General features: G+C 64.4%; 1 protein-coding gene across 1 annotated transcript; it reads left to right on the top strand.

Annotated features, from left to right (window-relative positions):
- Positions 1-8: 8 nt before the first annotated feature.
- On the top strand, positions 9-867 carry PPIL1 (peptidylprolyl isomerase (cyclophilin)-like 1; the record flags this gene model as incomplete). Its single annotated transcript, XM_010283387.1, is given in 3 exon segments — positions 9-63; positions 649-688; positions 690-867. Coding segments are annotated over 3 exon segments (273 nt in total), but the record flags the coding sequence as incomplete, so codon positions are not given.
- Positions 868-994: the final 127 nt, after the last annotated feature.

Raw genomic sequence — 994 nt, 5'->3', positions numbered from 1 at the left:
GCGGCGCCTCCATCTACGGCAAACAGTTTGAGGACGAGCTGCACCCCGAGCTGAAGTTCACCGGTGAGCAGAAACCGTCACCGGGAGGTCAAAAACCCCGGCCGTGGGGTCCCCCGCGTCCCCCAGAACCCCGGCCCTGGGGTGGCACATCCCCCGCGTCCCCCCAGAGCCTGGCCAGGGGGTGGCGTGTCCCAAAGAGGCTGGCCCTGGGGTGGCATGTCCTCCATGTCCCCTAAGACCCCATCCATGAGGTGATGTCCCCTAAGACCCCATCCGTGGGGTGACATGACCCCCAGGACCCCTGAGACCCCATCCATGGGGTGACACGACCCCCATGTCTGCCAGATCCCCATCCGTGGGGTATCATGACCCCTGTGCCACCTAAGACCCCATCCATGGGGTGGCATGTCCCAAGTGTCCCCTAAGACCCCATCCATGGGCTGTTCTGACCCCTGTGTCCCCTAATACCCCATCCATGGGGTGACATGTCCCCTAAGACCCCATCCATGGGGTGACATGACCCCCATGTCCCCGAAGACCCCATCCATGGGGGTGGCATATCTCCCAGGATATCAGGTCAACCCTCCCCCAACCAACCAACCCCCAAAGGCAGACCATGAACGCCGTCTGTCCGTCCGTCCGTCCCAGGCGCCGGCATCCTGGCCATGGCCAACGCGGGGCCGGACACCAGGCAGCCAGTTCTTCCTGACGCTGGGCCCAGCGCAGTGGCTGGACGGGAAGCACAGCATCTTCGGGAGGGTCTGCCAGGGCATGGGGGTGCTGGGCCGCCTGGCCATGGTGGAGACCAACGCCCAGGACCGGCCCCTCGACGAGGTCAAGGTCATCAAAGCCTTTCCGTCGGGGTAGGGGGGGATGTCCCCCCGTTCCCAGCTTTGTAGCGCTCGGTTGTAATAAAAGAGGTGGGAAGAAGTGGTGGTGACCCCCCCACCGCGCCCCCCATGGGATTTTTTTAGGGAGGTGGTGATGGGGGGGA

Source organism: Phaethon lepturus, unplaced genomic scaffold (genome assembly GCF_000687285.1).
Source record: "Phaethon lepturus isolate BGI_N335 unplaced genomic scaffold, ASM68728v1 scaffold29103, whole genome shotgun sequence".
Taxonomy (NCBI): domain Eukaryota; kingdom Metazoa; phylum Chordata; class Aves; order Phaethontiformes; family Phaethontidae; genus Phaethon; species Phaethon lepturus.
Note: the sequence above shows the minus strand (reverse complement) of the source record. Positions and strands in the feature narration are given on the sequence as shown.